Source organism: Chanos chanos, chromosome 9 (assembly GCF_902362185.1).
Source record: "Chanos chanos chromosome 9, fChaCha1.1, whole genome shotgun sequence".
Classification (NCBI taxonomy): Eukaryota; Metazoa; Chordata; class Actinopteri; order Gonorynchiformes; family Chanidae; genus Chanos; species Chanos chanos.
Window position 1 is genome coordinate 6,833,276 of NC_044503.1, and position 20,432 is coordinate 6,853,707.

General features: G+C 41.6%; 2 protein-coding genes across 2 annotated transcripts in view; both read right to left on the reverse strand.

Moving 5' to 3' along the window:
• Nucleotides 1–20,432, reverse strand: part of agbl4 (AGBL carboxypeptidase 4) — a 229,629-nt gene that overhangs the window by 50,947 nt on the left and 158,250 nt on the right. The window lies entirely within an intron of this gene.
• On the reverse strand, nt 4,330–10,598 carry bend5 (BEN domain containing 5). The gene is made up of 6 exons (XM_030783887.1): nt 10,418–10,598; nt 8,494–8,624; nt 7,175–7,571; nt 6,174–6,322; nt 5,182–5,395; nt 4,330–5,001 (listed from the first exon to the last, which is right to left on the reverse strand). The coding sequence occupies exons 1-6, from the start codon at nt 10,596–10,598 to the stop codon at nt 4,805–4,807; spliced, it is 1,269 nt and encodes a 422-aa protein (XP_030639747.1). The 3' UTR covers nt 4,330–4,804.

Genomic DNA, 20,432 nt, shown 5'->3' on the forward strand with positions numbered 1-20,432 from the left:
CAGCATCCTTTGTTAGGAAGGTTATAAAATGATCTTAAGATGACGTTAGCTATGCACTGATTTTTGTTTTTTCTTACAATTTTGAATACGTTTAGGTCCTTGATAAATTCATGCATTGTCCTAAGCATTAGAAATTCACACCTACACAAACATGGAAAACAATGAGGTAGGATATAGATACTTGATGATTTAATTTGGACCACAAATCATCTTGCTTCATCGGTTCTCTTAAAACTTTATCAAAAATACCTGTTCTCTCCTTATTATTATGTCTACCTGGTTGAAGATGAAGACTGAAGACTGTACATATGTATATATTTTCATATATATATATATAGTTGTTAAGACCAGCTACGAAAGGATTTCACTATTTCTACTGAACTAAGTGGTAAGTGAATGTGGACGCATGGTTCTTGCTCGACTCAAGCCCTCCGAGGTAGCGACAAAAGTCGGTGGCGTGACGGGCTGGGTTGGAAAGTGTTAATGGAGCACTGGGCAGGTTAATATGTAAGTATATGCCACAAAGGGCGTGGTCCTCAGCATGGAACTGGCTCAAGCTCTGTGAATGGGTTATTAGCATTGTAGGCCAAAGCAGTTCTACTCGTTTTTTGTTTTTTTTTTCCTTTCTCCTAGATTTACCCCCCACCCCCCATTCATACCCCATTCTTTTTGGCATCAGGAAAAAAAGAACCAAAGAAAGAAAGAAACAAACAAAAAAAAACCCAAAACAAAAACAAAGAAACAAGAGGGTAGGTTATTTCAACAAACAGGAAGGAAGGAAACAGCATAGATTATAGGGAAAAAATTTTTCAATATCCATACAACAGAACTATATTCACACACACACACAAAAAAAAAATACATTAAAGCTTAATGTTTGTAGCTACAGAACAGAACCTAAAGAGGACCCTGGGGGATACCAGCACGAATCAGACCCCAGCGATGGTCTAACATCCGACTCAATGAGAAACAGCTCGAAACAAAAAAATAGATCTCTTTATATAAACGTTGCCTCTTTTGTTGTTTAGCTTAGATTGCTCTGGACAATAACCTTGGCAAGGGCCATTATTCTCTTTGTGCAATTTCAAATGGAGCCGATGTGGCTCAGCTTTCCTATTCGACACTCCATACTTTGGCTTATATTCACTCGATCAGCCTCAACAGGGTGATCCCAAAACCCAACATCTACAGATATTCACATAAGAGCATACAAAATCAATTAAAGAATCTCCACCTTTCAAATGCTGTTTTCAGCTTGGTTGTCAGCAAAAAAAACACTCTTCGCTATCTTCTATTTTCTTTTGTCTGGATGGCAACTAATCCCTGTGTGGCCTTAGGTAAAACTGGTATCCAAAGAGCCATACGTTGGCGTTTAACAAATACACGGCAGGTACAAGAGCCTGTCACCTACATATATCACTGAATTTAGAATAATCGCAGATGCTTCGAGTCTCCTTACTTCTCAGTGATCTGGTGATTTTAAAGCTCTGCAAAAAAAACCAAGACAGTACAGGCCACACAGGGCACAAAATGGTGACAACCCAAAATAAGCTGAAGGAAAAAAAAAAAAAAGGAAAGAAAAGAAAAACAGGTACGGATAAAGCTTTCCTGTTTTTAAAGGCAATGATATTACAGAGCGTGTCCCATAATTTGACACGCCATTGACAAATCTCAGCATTAAACTACGACCACACAGACTGACAAATAAACTGATAGCTCTCAATCATCCCCAGCGTATTAAGCCATTTCCAGTGTTACCATGGCACCCAACATTATCACAGGACTGATTCAATCGTAGGTGTAAAGGGCAAAAACACAGGACAAAAATTTAAAAAAAAAAAAAAAAAAAAGAAAGAAAGGAAAAAAAATAAAGAAGGATAAATCAAGTGAAAGACAGACCCTAGATTATCACAGCAATACACGTGTCTACTGTTCATACAATAATCATGACGTACTGGAGGTATGTTGCCTTTTTTTTTTTTTTTTTTTTTTCTCTTTTTCCTTTACAAAATAATCAAAATAGAAATATCTTTCACAGATCTGTGAGGCAAGAACATCCATTTTTGACAGCTATGCAGTGGTAGACAAGTGCTAAAGACATCCTGGTATGCATGGATAAACCTGCTATAAAAACAAAAATTAAAAACAAACAAAAACAAAAAAAGTGCGAGAGAAGCATAGCTTGGTTTTTTTTTTTTTGTTTCGTTTTTTTTTTTTTTTTTTTGGAGAGTCTCAACATACGTATTCCGCGCCCAAGAAGCAACCCATCGCTTAAATCAATTTTAAGAAATCAGCACTGGCACGTTGGTTTCCGACATTTAAAATGATCCCTTAAGAGGAAAACATTAAAAACGATTTCTTGCGATTTATGCATCTCTCTCTCTCTCTCTCTCTCGTATCTCTTTAAAGTGCTACGTCTTTAGAAAACGTGATGATGGCTTGGTCTCTATCACAACACAGACATACCAGCGCAATGGAGACTACGCGACTAGGCAATGAGATGAGGCCTTCGGCCAAAGACTCACAGTGAGTAGATGTCTGATTCCAAAGATACAAAGCTCTGACGGCGGTCAGACATGACTAATCCAACACGAACAACATTGATTTAAGATATGTTTTGCTTTCTTGTATATAACTCCATTGAAGACACTGCATTGGTGAAGGCTCTCCTTCCTCTGAAAATGTGAATACGTAGGATTAACATTTAAGAGAAGAACATTAAGCTTACACCCAAACGGGAAAATAAAGGACTGAACAAAATACTAACCAAAAAAAAAAAAAGGGGGGGGGGGGTAGATAAAAATCACAACATTTTACCAATCAATTCATCTACACCAGGAACTCAGCAAGATTAAGGTGCAACCTGGATAAACATTAAAGAATGTCCACAGAAAGAGAACAGAACCCAAATATACATTTAGAACTCCCCCTTCCCATCAAAATAGCTTAACAAAGAATCACTCTATCCTTGTGGAGAGAAATTTACAAAGAAAAAAAAAAAAAAAGACAGACAGACAACCAAATTGAGAAAAAAACAAAGGCTCAAGACACTGACCAGTGGGCTATTCACAGTTAGCAACATTGTCACAGTTGAGAATTCAATCTGCAGTTTTAAGGTCTTTTTGCAGACAGCCACACAAACTGTTTGGATGAAGGGGAGAGAAAGAAAGAAAGAAAGAATACACAGAGGGTGCTGAACTCCCCCCCCCCCCCCCTCCAAAAGAGAAAAAAAAAAAAAAGGTGTGGATGGCTTTTCTCACTGTAAGCTGTCACTACTCTTTATTACGTTTCCACTTGTTGTGGCTCACACAAAAAAAAAAAAAAGAAAAAAAAAAAAAAGGAGAATAGTGTAGAGAATAGGAATCCTGCTAGTTTCAGGCCTGAAGGGAGGGACAGACACACATTTAACACAAAGCGCCGCCGACAGCTTTACCCGCGTTTAAACACAGCGTCTGGCAACTCCGAACATTCATACACCAAAGTGCAGTTTTAAGCAATATCAGCTTGCATTACAATCACAGTTTGCTATAAAAACAGAGAACATAGTTCCCAATGATTGCCAATTTTTTTTTTTTTTCTTACAAGGCTCTTTCCTGCCCCGTAGTTTGTACCTCAGCTCCAATTTTTAGGGACTGGTTCATAAAGACGGCTTTGATAGGAGGAGCTAGTTGATCAGTCCTGACAACTTGTAAACTCCGAGTTTAAAGCTAAAATCGATCGAACAAAACAAACACCGAAGTTTAAAGATGATGTGTGTCCAGTGTTTGTCAAAACCAGAAGGTATAAAAACCTTCAAACCATCGTCAACAACATCTAAAAAAAAAACTGTTCGTATCACTATGTTACTGAACAAACGCAACAAAATAGGTTTTAATGCCTCGGTTCTTTTTTGGATAATCTGCTTTCTGCAGATCTTTCAAGGATTAAAATCCAACAGAGGCTGCATTAATGAGCTGGAATCCATAACACTCATCAGACCCATCAAACGTGCCTGCCGGCAATCAAGAATCTTGACTTTGCACCACACAGGCGTGAAAATCCCAAGTCATCTGAAGGGCAATGGAACAAGTGGACAATCAGGCCATTTTTAATTAAGACAGAAGCAGGACTGAGCCCAGTGTCCCCAACCCCCCCCCCCCCCCCCCCCCCCCACCCCCAAAAGTGCTCTTCTTACAATTCTCCACATGAAGTACCAACAGCGTTCAGACTAAACCTCAAAACCGCAAGAGGAGAAACCGTTCCCACCGAAAACCAGCATTCGTTTCTTTAGAATCACCTCCTTTAAATCAGAGGACGTATTCCTAAGGGTTCGTGTTTTTTTTTTTTTTGGTTCTTTTTTAAAAGTACATTACGACATGTTCTGACACAGAACATCAACTGATGTGCCATACACATTCTCTTACTATACGATTTATAGGATCTCTCCTGTCTAAAACACATGCATGCCTGATTTACCAACATCTCTCGAGTTCCCGAAAAAAAACCCCATACGTTCATACGACTCACGCTAAAATACGTTCAACATCTTGGGCTGCGTTCGCACAGGTAAAGCTGTCAGGCAGGCCTGAGTGTACTGCAGGGGTGAGAAAAGGAAGGGAAAGAGGGGGCAAAAAAAAGAACAAACAAACAAACAAACGAAAAAGGCCTCTCTCTCAGGCTTCAGTGAGAATCTCGAATGGCAGCGCAGATGATAAACGTGTCCACCCTCTTCTTCTTCTCCTTCTTCTTCTTTTCTTTTCTTTTCTTTTCACAGCAGTCTCTGAAAAAAGCAGAATGAGTTACGGTGCCAGAGCCGACGGGCTTTTTACACGCCGTCGTAGTTGAAGTTCTCCATCTTGACAGTTTGTCTGATGAGCAGCTTGGATTCCCTCCTTTCCTCGTTCTTGATGGACTTGTTGATATCCATGATTTTCTCACAGATGTATTTGTTCACTTTGGATAACCTCTGAGTGATCTCTGCGCTGTCTGCCGTTTCTTGGGAGACTCTGTCGTACAGACACTCTGTGAAAAAGATTTAGGTATCAGAGAATTGGTCTCATTTTCTGTGCGAACAAGACATTTCATCAAAAAAAAAAAAAAACGTTAACCTCTAAAAATAAACATCATCATCTCCATCTCAGTGAACCACCCTGTTCTTGTTCCAAACAGTAGGGCCTTGCGTCTGCGCGGCTCTAACTTTACCTCGGACGATTTTGAGCTTGCTGGGAGACAGCGGGGGCTTGGGAAGGGCGTCTTTTTTCTTTTTGGTGGCCACGCCGGTCACGCTCCTGTTCTTGAGCGTTTCCGTGCCCCAGATCATAACCGCCAGGTTTTTGGTGAACTTGGAGTCGCCCTGGGTGCGTTGAAGCTGATGCCACTTCTCCTCTTCCACCCAAATGCCCCCACCCAGGTGCACCTGCAGGAGGGCCGTGGTGAGTGACAGACACTTAAAAGCACACACCCCCCCCCTCCCCCACCTGCCATCTACCCTCAAAGAGTCGAATCCATAGGTGAGGACATTTAAGCAAAAAACCTCATAAATAAATTCAGTGCTACAGAGTCTCTCTTGCACTTAAGGTCGTAATGTCTTTTGACAGACTGGAGACTACGCTGTTGACTTTTCAGTGACACTGCGGAAGTCGTCTGCCAAAACAAAAGGATTTGATGGGGACGGCGTTGAGTTATGCCGGTTTAATGCACAGGTTGCTTTTATCACTCCGAGAAGTCTTTAGGCTGCTATCCAAAGGCTTCTCCCCAATGCAACTAATGTGCTTTAGGATCCAGGCCAGCAGACAAGCTTTTCACCGTGCTTAAGTTAGCTGGGATTTTCCTTTCTATGGCTCCCCGTCAGTCAGCGCAATTCCTCTGATACAAATAATTAATACCGGGCAGTGTGTAAGTCCTAATTTGCTTTTGTTCTTCACGCTTGAACTGAGAAACCTTTCAGCTTGTAACACAAATTCCCCCCTGTCATGTGAAGCAGGCAGAATAGCCCTATACAAGGCCCAGTAGTTACTAACAGGGAGTGAACGATACAAATATGTAAGCTCTGCTCGAGAGGTCTATAGGGGACACGCTGGCTCGGAGTCAATTAGAGAAATCTAAGTGGCTCAAAACCGAACTAGACTAAATGCTAACGCCAAATAAACAGAGGAACGCTGGCTAATGGACTGAGAGAAAACTGGTCGCTTTACCTTTCCGTCATTGAAGGTATAGACTGTTCTTGGTGAGGGGGAGTGGGTGGAGCTTGTATTAGCCTCCTCCCTGCACACCTCTTGCTGCTCAATGATTGGCTCAACCACCTCCGATTTGATTGTCTGAGTGCCATTGTCATGCATGGGCTCTGTGAAGAGAAGAAAAAAAAAAAAAGGGATTAAAAACGGCGCGGCGCATGCGTCCCTTTTCGATACGCTCTTAACTTTAACATGAGGTGAAAGCAGAGGCTGATGTAAAGAAAACATTTCTCTCCCAGGAAACTGGGTTCACCTTGGCCGGCGCGGCACCTCTGAGCGGAGCGTTGGCCGGCTGCCTAAAACGCGGCTTCCCCTGGGCTTCCAGACAGTGGGTTATTTTAGCCCAGTAAGCTGGCTTGGTGGCTGGACACACTAAGCTTTAATGGAGCTGATGAGTTTTAATATCGGTCAGCGCACTACATTCCTGACCCCAGCTCACCCTGGCCGGTCTAATCTTTAGCCCTCTACGTTGGCCTGCCTGAGTCTCCCGCAAGCTGTGCCCCCGGAGCAGGGGAGGCAGACGCTCACAGCTGTCCAGCAGACTGGTCTCAGCGCTGTGGACGCAATGTCCTCTTAAGCAGGTTGGAGCTCTCAGATAACTGCACTAATCAGCCTCACACCCAGACTAACCCACTAACAAACAGGCCATGGGGTACACAAAAGACCTGCTGCTAGGCTCACAACATTACCATCAAACAATGCTGATGGAAAAGCATGAATGCTGTTGTAATAACTTTAGATGATCATGGTTTAGAAAAAACCCCCCAAAAAGACAGATAAATGAGACCTCAACAGAATTGAAAAGGGGTCAGTCCAGGACACTTTCACTAATCACATTACCACTAGTGGTCCGATGCCTGTGGAACTTGATAATCTGCCTCAGTCTGATTTCTCTTACTGGGCTGCAGGGAAAGACCTTTGGTTCTCCTTTGGTAGCTGTGGGAGGGGGGAAATTGTCTTACCGCTGCCGAGTCTGATGAGCAGGACATCCTGCAGTCTCCTGTTGAAATCTCGCAGCTCTTTGACTTCGGTCAGCAGGCTCCCGTACTCCTTCAGTTTCTTGGCCTGTTGGAGGAGCTGCCTGCGTGTGCGTTCCAACTCCTGCTGCAGCCTCCTCATCTCCTCCTCCTGCTGCCGGTAGCTGTGGACCAGCTCCTCGTACAGCACGCGGGGCACCACGGCCTCCTCCTCCTCGCCCTCCTCCTCCTCCTCCTCCTCTTCCTCGGCCAGCCTGTCCTCTTTCAGGTCCTCCTCCCCCTCCACGCAAGAGTTGACGGCGTTTCTCTCCAGCCGCGCCACCACGGCTGCCAGGCTCTTTGAGGAGTTGGGGCCGGCGCGGCCGTGATCCAGCGCCTGCACCTAAAACACACGCAGGTTTTACCGAACTACGCCGTGCAAACAGAGCAACGTATTTTTTACAAAGACATTATGTGCGGTCTTATTTAAAACGTTAAGTGGATAATTCTCTGATGGCTAAAATAATAAAAGACTGCATGAATGACATGCAAATCACAAAATCTGGGTCATGTCTGTGTGTGTGTGTGTGTGTCTAATGCAGTTTCTGCTTTTCAGTTAAATGGCCACGTTTTACGCATACGCACAATAACGACACTTAGAAAGTAAACTATAATGACTGAGAAGGACAATGATAAAGAAATCTATATTAAATTGGAAAAATGAGAGTGATGATCATTCATAATGACAGATAGCACTTTAGCCTGTCAACAGCACAGCTGTTCGGTCTGTAGAACTACTCTGTTCAGGTCGTGGTAGCGCCATAATGCTTACAATGAGAATACACTGCAAGATCTTTTCTTTGTATATTCACCGATCGGACATCATACAACAACAACAACAAAAGTTTACTCTAACACTCACGTTAAATTGTCTCAGCAGAAGGCATAACTCACTGAAAAGTCATAAGTTTAATCTAAGTTGTAACTTACTTGCAAAGTCTAAGCATGCAAATAAGTCACAAAGGAGAGGAAAAAAAAAAAAAAAAAAGAAACTATATGACTGAACAGAGTGTGCATCAAACGTTCTTAAATGCTAGAAATGAGAGATGACAAAATGATGGCTTGCATTAATGAAATACACCTCATTTCTTTCTATAAATTGTAAAAGTAAACTAACCTAAACGCCATCCCACACTTATTCAATCCAAAACCGAGGCCGAGAAGTTTCAAAGTTCGATGGAGTGCATTACATGAATGATTGCATAAGAGCATGGGAACCAACTGAGCTATGTATTCTTCCTCTGTTTCAGTGGGAGAAGACACACCTTTTTATGTCTGAGAGGTAATCGTTCTTCACCAAAGTGGTTCTCCACTGCATTGCCGGTATTCCTAGTAGACATCTTGGGAATTTTCATCTTCTTTTGCATAATACTGTGTTCAAATTCTTCTATGTTTTCTGAAAAAGATGAAACAAAAAAAAAAGTGAAACACTCCAGTAAACCACCTGACTGTATAAACAGAAAGGAATGAAAATAAAAATGGACTGATTGGAAAGAACAATTTGACATACAATCCAATATAAATCTTACAGCACATCATGTTTAACACCTAATAACAACTCTTAAAATAAACATTGCTTTTGTTGTTGTTGTTGTTGTTAAATATTAAAGACGAACTAAACGATGCTGAACAAATATCCAAGAGCCGATGTGGTTCTTTCTCAACTGTAAATAATATGTTCCTTGTGCCATCACAGCCACTGACTGCTACACAGCTAATTCTGCAACATTACGGCAAGTTTCAATGATATTGGGAAATGAAGAAAAGATTGCTTGCCACGAGGTCAAAAACTCAAAACTAATTAAGACCTGATTTCTTTAACGCCATTACTGTGTAGAACACGTTTTATTTTATTCAATATGTTCAGAATGAATAGGCCACTCATCAGTTAGGATTAGGATTGGTTTTACATGTTCAAACGATGTTATTCAATTAGTCTGTGTCTCATCTATTTCTGCCTCTATCATTTAGGATGAATTTTCGGCAGTTCACTTCATCAAGTCCTCGGTCACCTCAGGACAATTCAAGAAACATCTGACCAAAGTTTGGACTCAAACTTTGTTGAGATTGAAACATTTTGAGTGGAAGAAAATGGATTAAAGCGTGTTTTTTTCTGGAAAAAGCAAGAGCGAAAATTCTAGCCATTGCATTGATTGACATTAACAAAGGGTTTAACCCGGAGACAGGTTTCTGTCCTAACAAGATCAGAGATCCTTTCCGTTTTAATTAGCTACGGCGTTAAGCTATACATGTGGATTAGTACTGTACAGTAGCTAAGTATCCAACTGGCACGGGGCAAAGTCTACGCGCACTGTACTGTTGGCAGTGAAAGTGTGTCTGGCTTGTGTCATGCAGGATGTGGAATTGTTTGTCTATTCTGAGACATAGTGACTGAAAAAACACTCGTTGGGTAACCTGGCAAGTACTGGCGCTGTTATCATGTTGTAACAACGTCAAGAGTCCAACGTAAACGAAATCGTGTGAGAAACTGACACGTCTCGTAGCTAAGTAACAATAATATGTTGCGAAGTGTTTCCTGGAAAATAGATCAATACCGGAGCCAGGACAACATAACACTAGTCGAAGTATGGACTTCGTTAACTAACTTGGTGGAAAACTTGTTTATATAGCGAGCGATGTCACGCACAGGCCCATATACAGCACAAATATGCCTGTTAGCAAGGAGGCATTAGCATGATGTATATTTGCTAAAAAAAAAAAATCTATAAATCGCCACAGGAGGCCATTTCGCGCCCTCTGTGTTTATTTAATGCAAAAATGTAACGTTGACGAGACAAGTTCGAAAACTAACCCATTTGGTGACTTAGCTGGCAAAAGCACCAATTCACCTCCTGGCATTACAAAACAGGTGACATGAACGTTAGCTAACAAACAAGCTAACAAAACACAACCCGACGTCAAAACTAGAATCACAAGATATGGCAGTTAGCAATCTTGCTAACGACCTAGCTAACAGAGGTGAAACGCCCTCGAAATGTGCTAAAAACAAGTGACCATCAACATTTGAAACAGCAAGAATCTTAAGGTTACTCGTCGAATCACATGAATACTGTCTGAATAAATACACGCCGGATATGTGTTTGCTTTCCAGTCAGTCCATAAAAACAAATGACGTTTTTAATATAAGTTTAGCGAGTCAAAAAAAAGGCAAACGAAAAGACAACTTACCTGCGAGAGCAAGAATCTGTGCTTTGGCTGGCTGGCCTGTACCATTCTCCTCAGTTCTCAGAACCAGATACACCTTCTGATCATCAAAATCTGTTTTGTGCAGAGGTCTAAAATCTTTCACATTTGAGACGGGTAACGCATAGCACATATCGTCCTCAAAGAACCTCACAAAAGCATACATTATTTCTCTTTGGTCCTGCACTTTGGATATGGTTGACAGTTTCCCTCTAAAAGAATTAAAAAATATAAACACAAAGGGAAATGGGGAGGCCTCTGCGCTCGACTACTACTGCCTGGGAAACATCACTTGAGGAAACGTGCAGCGCCCCCTCTCATTAAAAGACCTTACTAATCGAGACAGAGGTAATTATTGGGGGGGTATACGCATTAGTTTTGGGAGGACAATGTCAACATAAGTTATTTCCAACGCGTCTTATAATTAACCGCATTGATTAAGTCATATTATTTTGTTTTTCATTCTTTTAAATACTCCAATCACAGGAGAGAAAAAAAATCGATTAAAAATGTTTGCTGTGAATTTGTGAAAATGATATTTCAAGGGAGACTTTTGATTGTTTTGTTTTATTACTGAATGTTTTTAAAATCAGAACCAGTAAAACAATTTCATACCAAATATATCCTCTTATAAACACTACCACTTTTATTATTATTATTATTATTATTATTATTATTATTGTGATTATGATGATGATGATGATGATTATTATTATTACAATAAAACAACAACAACAATAATAATAATAATAAAAATAATAGAATGAGAAACATTCTCAAAATAATTTTGCATTCTGTCAGTCATTGTCAAAGCCACCTGAGACAGACTGCATGTTTTGAAAAATCCTGTGTACCTTCACATAAAAAGCAAGCAACCAGTGAAATGTAAGACCATGTAAGAAATTACCTCCATTTTACAGATGAAAGAGACACAGAAAAAAAAGCTTCATTTTTTTCTTCTATTAACATTTAGACCCTCAAAACAATTCCTGATTAACAAACAACTGATGTTCACTGAGCGGTGAGCAGGTACATAGAATATACAGAACATATATTTAGAGTCAACTTATTTTGACACTCACCGAAAGTTTAACAGGTGTATTCACATACACGGATACACATGAGTAATGAAAAGAATTCAATAAAATTCTGACAGTCACACAATACTAAAGGTGATCTACAAACCCTACTTTGTCATGAGCACAGAATTCTGGGAAATTATGACATGGATATAGAGGAGGTTTATTCACTACCGCAGATTCTTTGACAGTTAAGAATGAACTGCAAGTTTAAAAGCAAGGGTTTTTTTTTCTGCCTTTCACTTTAAGCTTGGTAAATCAAGGGATACTGTAAAACCTCCTATGTGAAGAAAAGACAGAGAGATCAGCCCACTCCCTCTGTAGGGAACCAGGGCTAAAGACAAAATGAGACAAATGGCAAAAGAAAGAACTCCAGAAATCCAGAATGTTCCGCAGGGATGGTGGGTGAGATTCATTGGCCACAGACACTAGTCTGAGTTTATGTCTGCAGAGTGGATTAACACAGGACTGAAAATGGACAATATTGTACAGAGCTTGCACTTTATATGTCCCCTCATACTCCTATAATATTTGTTCATTTCCGGTGAACATCTAAACTTTTTTATTTATTTATTTAAATACAACAGTATAAGACAGTTCAGATAAGGTTTTGTGAGAACATTTCATTGTGGATTTAATGATAAACATCAGTGAGTTTGAAATAAATCATTCACAAAAGGACAAGACCACAAAGTCCAATATCACACTGAAGACCCGCTTGTTGTGTAAGAAACTATGCAACGACGCATAAAATTTCCAGTTAATGCTTTTTCAATATCTTTCATCAACGTTTCATTTAAGAGAAAAACTCATTCCACCAAGCAATCATTATCATAATCAATACTCCCATGTACTTTCTTTCTGCCTCAGTAGACCCTGTCAAATCCTAAACCTAAGAGGAAAAACAGAGAGATTCTTTAACTGAAATCTTCTAGGAGATGACTATCAGCCCTAACTGTGTGAGTGTGCTTCTGACCATGCCCCCCCCCCCCCCCAAAGACACACACACACACACAGACACACAGTTGTTTCTCACCAAAATGACAAACGCTATCAGACAGAGAGGGGAAACTCTTTGTTATTATGAAACAGTCAGGTTGTAACACACTGGGATGGATTTCTTCACTTGTACTTTAATGGAGAGAGGTAGAGTCGATAAATGGCACTAACAATTCCGTTCTGCTTCGCCTGTCGTAATTGAAAAGTAACTGATGCAGAACTTTGGATGCTTCTTCTCTGCCATGAATTTACTTTATTTTATTTTATTGTTTGACTCAGATCAGTTATCAAAGCTTGGGGCATGAACCCATGTGATTGCAAAAAAAGAATCATTCTCTGTTCTAGAAATGTCTAGAATATTGGTGTGAATAAGCCATGTACAAAGGGAGCTGAAAAACTGAAGAAAGGTACGAGTATAATGTCGGCGAGAGAGCATACTCTCAGAAATCTACATTATGTTTTATTCAACATCAGTAACACACACACACACACACACACACAGACAAAACAGTCTTTTTACAAAACACAGAAAGTTCTAGAACCCCTAAATTGCTACAGTAATACATGTATATTATAATAAGCAATGCAAATGATATTTTAATGAAACACAAACTCAAACTCCATTATATGATTTAAAATCGTAATGGAATTGGTCAATAGAATGGGGTAGTGTGGCAGTGCATATCTGACGTACTTGTGTTACTTGGAGTTTTTCAACAACAACAACAGGCCTGTGAATCCACAGGGAGGATTACTGTTAATCTAATCTGTTCTTCAATGGCTCGCTTGTCCTCAACTCGGAGTCCACTCCAATAAGACAACTTAGATCCCCAGAGCTGATGTGTTCAAGTGTTCACAGCTTAGGACAAAAAAAAAAAACATTTTTTTAGCCAGCTTCCATTTCAAGCTCTAAGCGACAGTGAACATTGTAAACATGACTATGGACTGGTTCATCAGGGTTCATGCAGACATTTTCGTTCAAGCTCATCAAATCATACTCGTAAAAAAAGAGGCAAAAACCAAATCCGGCCTGATTAAATTAAATACACGCATGCACACGCACACGCGCACACACACACACACACACACACACACACGCACACGCACACGCACACGCACACAAAAATTATCGATTGTTCTCAAGTTACATAATCACGCGCGGCCATTCAAAACGCGAGCGGAAATAGATTAACAGATAAAGTCATCAAATTGTGAATGCATAAAAAGCTCTTAGCGAAAACAGGTTAATGACATAACGGTATTGTAAAACATACTGATGCGGAGCTTTGAAAAAGAGCAACACTCCAGACGAGTGTCTCTTCACTCTGAACTTCTGGTTGAGCGCGGGATGGCTGCTCATAAAGTCCTAGAAGTGCAGACACTATTACCAGCGGCGAGTCAGACATCATGTCCTACCAATTAGCGCCACACAGCTTCCCTCATTTATCTTTATTGGTGATACATTACCCTGCATTAAATAAAAGACACGGGGTAATATCAGTAATGATGTGGATGATGGGAATGGACTAGAGAGGCAGAGGCCGCTGCTCTGTGACTGGAATGGCTTAAGTGCTGTTTTGTAATTGGATGAGGCTCTGCTGGTTTCTGCCTTTGCAAGAGACGGCATTTGGGTTTTTTTGATGGACACGGAGAAGCCATGACAGCGCCACAGCGCCCGGGTAACGCATTACCGTTCAGCAAATGGCCAATCAAAACAGTCCACCTGTGCCAAACGTTTGAGACGGACAGACGCTAGCACAGGTGTGTCTGATGGTTGGCTAAATCTGGAACCAGACGTCTGGCATGTCCAGTCCTCCCGCCTTTGCCAAGAACTCCAGAGAACAGAGGGGGACAGAAGAATCATTTAGAAAAATGATTAGAAATATGTTTGGAGATAAAGAGGTCCTATGTTTTGGGACCGTGGCTATACATGCTGTCTGTGGATCAAAGATGGAGATTCGGGGACGGCGTCTTATTTATTGATACACAAACTCTCTGTCCCAGAATATTTTCCAGATATTTTTTAGTCAACTAGACTTAATTGTGCTACTTCACTTTGTCTCTTAATTAGCACTTCATCAATAATTAATTAGCCATGAAGTCATCATCTGGCAATAAAAAAGGTGATAGCCCATGAAATGAACAGTGGGCCCAAAACAGGCAGAGGGACATTAATTACTAATGTGGCTTGCTCTAAGACACACTTCCAAACAGACAGCCAGAGCATGAGTGAACTATATTGCGTAAGCTCTTCATAAAACATTTAGAGGAGAGATATCGCTGCACCTCCGTCGTCCGGGCCCCCGTATTCTCCGGAACACGGCGAGGGAGGCATTGATCTTCTCTTAAAGGAACAAATGACCAAAGCAGAAACAGTGATCATACTTCAGGCCCTGGTCAATTCGCTTCATTAGGGGCCACTCATACTCCAGGGCATAGAGTATTGATCATTGCAAGTCAACATTCTCCATACTCAACTGCCCAGATATGATTTCTCAGCTGCATCAGACTGGGAGGGGAAAAAAACCCCCAAAACAAAACAGGGCCTGCTGTTCATGATCCAAAGGAGTGACGATAATTTACATACAGTATGGGCGCTTCATTTATCTTCATCGAGAGGTGCTACCAGCTCTTTCCGTGAGAGATGAGATACCTTGCAAATATTTGATATTATCTCCAGTTTACTGCATTTACCTATTTGATTAATGGATACTCTTAAGGTTTTGACGTTCGTTTCCACATGTATGTAATATCACGGTGCATATAAAGTTAAAAGTTGTTTGTTGTTTTCTTCCCCAACGCTCCAGACAGACTCCATCCCATAGCTTATGAAGGTCATAGGATGTGAGCTATGGAGAATGCATTCTCCTTGCTTAAAGTACCAAACTAAGTTAGCCTCCAGCAGTCTCTTTCTAAATGAATTAACGAAAAAATTTTCTTCACTGTGACCAGTAGAACGAATGTGTGCTGCTTAGCAATATCATAGCAACAACCACCGTCCAAAAGAACATCCTTTTCTCTAGTGTTTGTTACACACAGCCTAATTAAGTTATTAGCTATTGTTAGCGAACGCTAATGACAGACACACGCTAACAGAAAAATGCTAGCGAATGCTCACCAGCCTTAACCGTCATCTGCCTGTTGAATATTGTTTCGAAGTCAACAGCCTGTGCACACACTACATTCGGTGAGGAAGCAGAGCGGTGTTCAGTCCTGTTCAGCATTCATCAGACACACGGGGACAAACGCCCATAATTCAAGGGTAGAGTGGATCTTGGTATCAGTGCGAACATAATTGGAGTTTGAAATTGATTTGGGGCTCTGTGGAAAATGATTTCTCTCTTCAAGGGAACACATAAACTCTCTAGATTAAACATTTGATTTTTCTTTCTTCTTAGAACGTAATTATTCAAAGGTGCAAATTGTAGCAGCTCGATTTAAAGTGTGTCAATAAAAACATATCTAACTTTATAACATAATCCTAAACCAGTAACAAATGTTTAAATAAATACAAAAACATACAGGTGCCAATGTTCAGTGTAATTATAAACAATGATTTGTATGAAAAACCATACATACACTGTCACTTTTTAAGCAAGGTCTCCAGTTATAACAGTTACACCTTTTCTGTAAACATCAACTTGCCTCCGCCTGTGATACCTTTCCATCTATCTGCTTTCTTTGTTGTCAGAGAAACGTGTGAGTAACAAAGAGGTCCACACATGCAGAGAAAACAAGACAACACACTTCAAAACCAATTTCTGTCACGAGTCCACACAAAGCCGTAGCGGACTTAACTGGTCTTAACGCTTAATCGACAGAGACACTGTGCTTACACAAGCCTGTTCATTTACAAACCAGATATAGAGAGTGTGTTAATATGATGCCAAGAAAACAATGCTTATCGAAGGCCATTACAACATGCAAACATCTTCTTGGAAGAAGCCAAGATAGTTGTGATCAGATAAGCAGGTGTTACACACACTACGCTTGAAGTGTGACAGTTAGCTCCTCTTTATTGAGCCAACACACACATACACACACACACACACACACTCTGCCGCCTCCTCCACACAGCCACAGACAGGCTAATGAAGTGACCCTGCAAACATGACTGCCCCGGTAACTAGGTAACCATATCACCACATAACATGGGAGCAGAAACAGCAGCAGCAGCAGAGAGGGAGAGACAGCCACAGCCGTGAAAAACAGTAGCTTAGCTCAGGTAATACTGAACATCAATATTATCTCTCTCTGTCTCTCTCTCTCTATCTCTCCCTCTGTCCTTGTCTTCTCTCCTTCTGCTCTACTACAAACACAACTACAAGACAAAATAAACCTCATTTTTGCTGTTGTTTTTGTTGTTCAGTATTAATCAATTCATAGTGCTCAGTAACAGGAAATGGTTCTAATGACCAAAAAAAAAAATGTTTCAGGGTGTCAAAGCTTTAAGGCTTTCCTGTGTGTTTTTTCTCTCTTCTTCTTCTCTTTTTTTCTTCCCTCTTGAAACAAGACAGACGAATTAATAATAGCAGAACATATTGTGCCCCCCCCCCCCCTCTTCTCATTTTGAATATTTCAATACATATTTCAAGTGATGCTTTTGTTTTTCCACATACTAGCAATGAAACCCGTGGCTGATTATGCGAAATGCGCATGAAATTGTGATATTTGCAGAGCTGAGGATATGAACTCCGGGCATCAGTCGTTGAAAAGCTTCAGGGATGGTGCTCCAGACATGTTTTTTAAATAATGCTTTAATGATGCATATTTTCCAAACATCCCCCCCTCCTCTCTCTCTCTCTCTCTCTCTCTCTCTCCTGTCTCGTAGCCTACTGCATTAGCTCACATTCTCTGTTCATTAACACGCTCTTATTTTGCCACGCTTCTGTGTGCATTTGGAAAAAATCAAGTGGAAAATAGTCAATTGCAGAGCGGCTAGTGGCACAGCAAGACATTTTTCCCGCCTCCTCAGCCCCCCCCCCCTCCCTCCCTCCCTCCCTCCCTCCCTCCTCTTCTTCTTCCCTGTCACAAATCTGTGTTTTCTTTTCTTTTTTTTTTCACCCCCCCCCCCCCCCCCCCTTCAGAATGATAACTAAGTCACCAATAATGAAGTTGGGGGTGAGATAAAATATGCAAATTCACAGAGAAAGGATATAATTAGGGCAATAATAGGAAGTGTTGTTTTCCCAGCTGCTCATTTATCCAAAGCCCTGATAGTGTTTTACAAATCATGTCCCTCCTGCTCTCTCTCTCTCTCTCTCTCTCTCTCTCTCCCTCTGTGCCTGCCTCCTTCTGTCTTTCTCACTTGCTCTCTCTCTCTCTCTCTCTCTCTCTCTCATTAAAGACACATCAAAGACACAGGTATTGGCTATGCTGGGGTGCAGCTGTCCAGTTGCTTTGCTGGCTGGAGGGTGGCATGTTCAGGAATCAAGCTGCTTGAGTGTTTTGCCACAAGGACAGAACCAAAACAAACGAAGGAAAAAACACACACACACACACACACACACACACACACACACACACACACATGCAGGCAAATGACCAGTGAATCAATTAGAGACAAATTTACCAAACAAACTCAGCACTCCAAACAACACAAGCTGGCCATCGAGCATGACTCTACGCTGCTTATTTAAGAAACCGTTGATACAATTTCCCACAGTGGGCCGATATGTAGAATCTCTGAACGTACGTCAAAATTTGTGATACTGAATTGGAATCCATAGACTCAGGAACAACAGTTAGGATTTTACCAGAGGGGGAAAAAAAAAACAAAGCTTACTCTATTCAAATGTGTTTGTAAAAAAAAGGGCTTTGTTTTGAGACATGCCAAGCGAGGTAATTGCGATATTGAGAGAAACACAGAGGAACTGAAAGATATCGAGCACTTTGACGTCGGCTGTGTAGGGCTAGAGTTGCGGAGGACGTGGGGAGAGCAGGGAGCAGTGTGGAGGACTGAGGAGTCTCACAGAGACACAGTCACACCATTAGAGGAGATCTGAAGGTTGCCTATTATCTCTGGACTGCGCTCGAAGCTCACACATCTAGCCAAGTCTCATGAATGCAATTGACCTTTTTTTTTTTCTGTAAATGGGGAAAGTAAGAGGGGGAAAAAAAGAGAGAGAGTAACGACGACTGAACCAAAGTTTAATTTAGAGCAACACAATATCGCACGGTGTCCAGAGATATGAAAAGGGCATTCAAATCAATAGATTGACAATGGCTTTTCAAAAAGATGGCTGAACCCAATTTTCTCACTGCAACCACCCCTACCGACTCCCTGGCAAATGTTTGTGTGAAGTGTTTGTGTGTGTGTGAAGTGTGTGTGTCTGTGTGTGCGTGCGTGTGTGTAAGTCCTCAAAACGTATATCTCACACACTGCTTGAGTCACCCCGACAGACATCACAGTTCACGCTGCTCTCTATGTGTGTATGTGTGCGTGTGTGTGTGTGTGTGCGAGCGCGCGTGCACTATTGTGGTGGAACAATAGCTAAGACTAATCATTATTTAGTTGTGTCGGGGCCCCGGAAAGGTCAGCAGTTTGAAATGTCAGGCTTCAATAGAGCCAGATGCACATCTCTCAGCTCAAGTGTCCAATTAAAGAGGGGATACCGGGGGTTGTGGGTGAAGCATACTTCAGACAGCAAGGCTAATGAGTGTCCCTGGACACAGGAGCCCCGACACGGCCGATCCACGGGGCCCCCCTCAACCCTGCACGGGTGGAGGAAAATGAGAGAGAAAGAGAGAGAGAGAGAGAGAGAGAGAGAGAGCACTGATATGAGGGCCCTTCCAGAAGACCCCAAAAGGCAGCCCCGTGCTACCACTTGATCTTATTAGTTCTTTTTTCACTGCCACCCGGTGCTTGCGCTGCAGCTAGCATTAGCTTACACACACAGAGAGAGAGAGAGAGAGAGAGAAGGGAGAGAAGGAGAAGAGTGTCCTTTAATCAGCAGGTAGAAGGTCAGCGCGTCCTGTTTTTGTTGTCTCTCTCTCTCTCTCTCTTTCTCTTTCTCTATCTGCGTGATTCATCTAAAAGCACTGCGCTGTTTTCCATACAGCAGGAAAACAACCTTCCTTTAGTCCTAGGATGGATAAGCACTGGGTCACAGGTGGCCACCGTGAGCCATTCTCTCTTCACTCACGTTGAATGGTAATAAGCACATGTACAATATATGGAGGAGAAGAATACCCTCGGAACTCTGCAGAGAGGTAGCGTGTTTCTAGAATACACCTTTTCCATGCTTCAAATCAGACAATATTTGAAGACAGTGGATGTGATCATACAGGGGCAAGAGGGAACTAAATGCTTAATTAGTCACAGTGCAAAAGAGAGAAACAGAGACAGAGAGAGAGGGAGAGAGAGAGAGGGAGAGAGCCGGCTGGTTCACTTTGCTTTGCCTCTTTGTCTTTTCAGAAGTTGTTGAAGGTCAGTGGTTGTCTTGCCTGGCTTTAGCGAACAGATGTCATATAAAGCCGGGAAAATTAGCACTTTCCACGTGCTTCACATAAACATTATTTTAATCAAAGCATATTAGAGCAGCCAGATATTTTAGACATATGGGCAGAGTATCCTTTCTGGCTTACCCCATCTGTCTCTCCTTGCAGTGAATGCAGTTTGCGCTATCACCCAGCTGCTTTTAGGAGACACAGCACTTCCCAAGCAAAGACACTTTATAGCATCGGTCCTGCTGGGAGCCCCACAAGCGAACATATTACAGGCAGAGTTAGTGCCACACACACACACACATGCTGACTGTTCAGGTGATAAAACTCTAGGTTATCCAGTCCTCCCCACCAGAGTACGGGTTTCGTGTTTGCAGACTTTTTTGCTTAAATGTGTGTTATTTTGTGTGGATATGTGTGTTCAGCACCACGTGTAGGACAGCGTTAACACATTACGTCCAAAAGAAGAGGGAGAC

Excerpts from the sequence above, each read along its gene's own strand:
- bend5 (XM_030783887.1), bottom strand. The coding sequence starts at position 10,598 with ATGTATGCTTTTGTGAGGTTCTTTGAGGACGATATGTGCTATGCGTTA. Across the intron at positions 6,323-7,174 it reads GCTCATCAGACTCGGCAGCG|AGCCCATGCATGACAATGGC; the intron begins GTAAGACAATTT and ends TTCTCTTCACAG. Across the intron at positions 5,396-6,173 it reads ATACCTTCAATGACGGAAAG|GTGCACCTGGGTGGGGGCAT; the intron begins GTAAAGCGACCA and ends GCCCTCCTGCAG.